The sequence below is a fragment of the Aplysia californica genome, unplaced genomic scaffold (genome assembly GCF_000002075.1).
Source record: "Aplysia californica isolate F4 #8 unplaced genomic scaffold, AplCal3.0 scaffold00029, whole genome shotgun sequence".
Taxonomy (NCBI): domain Eukaryota; kingdom Metazoa; phylum Mollusca; class Gastropoda; order Aplysiida; family Aplysiidae; genus Aplysia; species Aplysia californica.
In genome coordinates, this window is record NW_004797299.1 from 64,313 (window position 1) to 67,653 (window position 3,341).

Below are 3,341 nucleotides of genomic sequence, written 5' to 3' on the forward strand. Positions count from 1 at the left end.
GGGGGGAGTCTTATTTCTGTTCTGTCCAACATCTACCCTCCCGGGGCAGTGCTACTGACTGTAGTGTCTTTAGGCCATTCCCAAAGGGGGGACATTTCTCGTTCAAGCACAGTAGAATTGTAAATGGGCTGATTCATGTCACGCTCATAACTGTGCCTGATCTACAACAGGGAACTGCTGCTTTTTCTTTCCTCATCCTTACTATTATCATTTTCCTCTACTTCTTTTGTATGTTTGTCACACTCTTGTGACCTGCTATTTCCAGGGTGCCTTGATAGTGGAAGCAGACTTTGTGCTGTTGAGACTAGAGAGATGAGCAGAGTAAGTCTGATTCCCTGTAAAGACTTCTCTGTTGACACCCACCTCTTGGCACTCTATGACCTTATGCAGTTGGGAGCGCAGTAAAACCCTCTACTATATAAAAAAATAATTTTTAAATAGATGTTGTTTAATAAACACTGAGTAGGTAAAACATAAAACTAGATGACTAATTGGCACACATGATGTGTGTTGAGTGGTGTGTGTGTTGAGTGATGTGTTGTGTGTGTGTTGTGTGAGTGTGTTGTTGTGTGTGTGTTGTGTGTCATGTTTTGTTGATGTGTTCCTCACAGCTACATGAGCACGGTGAAAGACCCCAGCATCCGCAAGGATTTCTCGGGACAATTCCGCAAGCGCAGCGAGAGCCACTCCTCCATGAGGTCAGTTTGTGTCTGAGATGTGTCATGTGTGTCAAGTGTGTGAATGTGTTGAGTGTGTGAAACGTGTGGATGTGTCAAGTGTGTGAATATGTTTACAGTGTCAAGTGTGTGAATGTGTCAACTGTGTGAATGTGTCAAGTGTGTGAATCGTGTGGGTGTGTCAATGTGTCAAGTGTGTGAATGTGTCAAGTGTGTGAATGTGTCTAGTGTGTGAATGTGTCAAGAGTGTCAAATGTGTCAAGTGTGTGAATGTGTCAAGTGTGTGAATGTGTCCTGTGTGTGAATGTGTCAAGTGTGTGAATGTGTCAAGTGTGTGAAAATATCAAAAGTGTGAATGTATCAAGTGTGTGAATGTGTCAAGTGTGTGGATGTGTCAAGTGTGTGAATCGTGTGGATGTGTCAAGTGTGTCAAGTTTGTGAATGTGTCAAGTGTGTGAATGTGTCAAGTGTGTCAAGTTTGTGAATGTGTCAAGTGTGTGAATGTGTCAAGTGTGTGAATCGTGTGGATGTGTCAAGTGTGTCAAGGTTATGAATATGTCAGGTGTGTGAATTTGTCAAGTGTGTGAGTGTGTCAAATGTGTGAATGTGTCAAGTGTGTGAATCGTGTGGGTGTGTCAAATGTGTCAAGTGTGTGAATGTGTCAAGTGTGTGAATGTGTCTAGTGTGTGAATGTGTCAAGCGTGTCAAGTGTGTGAATGTGTCCAGTGTGTGAATGTGTCAAGTGTGTGAAAATGTCAAAAGTGTGAATGTGTCAAGAGTGTCAAGTGTGTGAATGTGTCGAGTGTGTGGATGTGTCAAGTGTGTGAATCGTGTGGATGTGTCAAGTGTGTCAAGTTTGTGAATGTGTCAAGTGTGTGGATGTGTCAAGTGTGTGAATTGTGTGGATGTGTCAAGTGTGTGAATGTGTCAAATGTGTGAATGTGTGAATCGTCTGGATATGTCTAGTGTGTGAATGTGTCAAGTGTGTAAATGTGTCAAGAGTGTCAAATGTGTCAAGAGTGTCAAATGTGTCAAGTGTGTGAATATGTCAAGGGTGTCAATGTGTCAAGAGTGTCAATTGTTCACGAGTGTCAAGTGTGTGAATGTGTCAAGAGTATCAAATGTGTCAAGTGTGTTACTGTGTCGAGTGTGTGAATGTGTCAAGTGTGTGAATCGTGTGGATGTGTCAAGTGTGTCAAGTTTATGAATATGTGAGGTGTGTGAATTTGTCAAATGTGTGAGTGTGTCAAGTGTGTGAATGTGTCAAGTGTGTGAATCATGTGGATGTGTCAAGTGTGTGAATGTGTCAAGTGTGTGAATGTGTCAAGAGATGTGTCAAGTGTGTGAATGTGTCGAGTGTGTGAATGTGTCCAGAGATGTGTCACGTGTGAATGTGTCAAGTGTGTGGATGTGTCAAGTGTGTGAATCGTGTGGATGTGTCAAGTGTGTGAATGTGTCAAGTGTGTGAATTGTGTGGATGTGTCAAGTGTGTGAATGTGTCAAGTGTGTGAATCGTGTGGATGTGTCAAGTGTGTGGATGTGTCAAGTGTGTGGATGTGTCAAGAGTGTGTGTCAAGTGTGTGAATGTGTCGAGTGTGTGAATGTGTCAAGTGTGTCAAATGTGTCAAGTGTTTTAATGGGTGGTTGGCGGGTGCTCTGGTGTGGTTCACTCCTTCTCCCTGTCAAACATCTATCGTCCTTATCTCCCCTCCTTTTTTGTGTTTGTTACTCTCTTGTAACACCTCTATTCTCCGGCTTTTATACGACCTTATTGTGTTGCAAGTGCCGTAAAACTTTTACTAAAACTAACAGTAATCACTGTGTGTGTCCATGTGTATGTAGGTGCGTTTGTCTCACAGTAATCATTGTGTCTGTCCCATGTATATGTTTTTGTCACAGTAATCACTGTGTGTGTCCCATGTGTGTGTCACAGTAATCACTGTGTGTCCCATGTATGTGTCACAGTAATCACTGTGTGTGTCCTATGTATGTGTCACAGTAATCACTGTGTGTGTCCCATGTATGTGTCACAGTAATCACTGTGTGTGTCCCATGTGTGTGTCACAGTAATCACTGTGTGTGTCCCATGTATGTGTCACAGTAATCACTGTGTGTGTCCCATGTATGTGTCACAGTAATCACTGTGTGTGTCCCATGTATGTGTCACAGTAATCACTGTGTGTGTCCCATGTATGTGTCACCGTAATCACTGTGTGTGTCCCATGTGTGTGTCACAGTAATCACTGTGTGTGTCCCATGTATGTGTGTGTGTGTCACAGTAATCACTGTGTGTGTCCTATGTACATGTGTGTGTCACAGTAATCACTGTGTCTGTCCATGTGTGTGTGTGTCACAGTAATCACTGTGTCTGTCCATGTGTGTGTGTGTCACAGTAATCACTGTGTCTGTCCCATGTGTATGTGTGTATGTGTGTGTGTGTGTGTGTATGTGTGTGTGACAAGGTCTCACAACTGTGTCTGTCCCATGTTTCAGCCCCGGAGGTCAGCGTCCCGTGAAGACAGAGCCCCGGCCCGTGTCCTACTACCCACCGTCCACCTCTGCCTGGCACTCGCTGGACGCCAACTCTCCCAACAGTCCTAGCTAGTAGGTGTCTGTCTGTCTGTCTGTCTGTCTGTCTGTCTGTCTGTCTGTCTGTCTGTCTGT

General features: G+C 43.8%; 1 protein-coding gene across 1 annotated transcript in view; it reads left to right on the forward strand.

Annotated features, from left to right (window-relative positions):
* LOC101849349 (mucin-19) overlaps positions 1 to 3,341 on the forward strand; it is a gene marked incomplete in the record, with an annotated part of 36,468 nt that overhangs the window by 19,452 nt on the left and 13,675 nt on the right. The window contains 2 exon segments of the mRNA XM_013091076.1: positions 612 to 698; positions 3,171 to 3,281. Of these exon segments, the coding sequence (XP_012946530.1) occupies positions 612 to 698; positions 3,171 to 3,281 (198 nt within the window).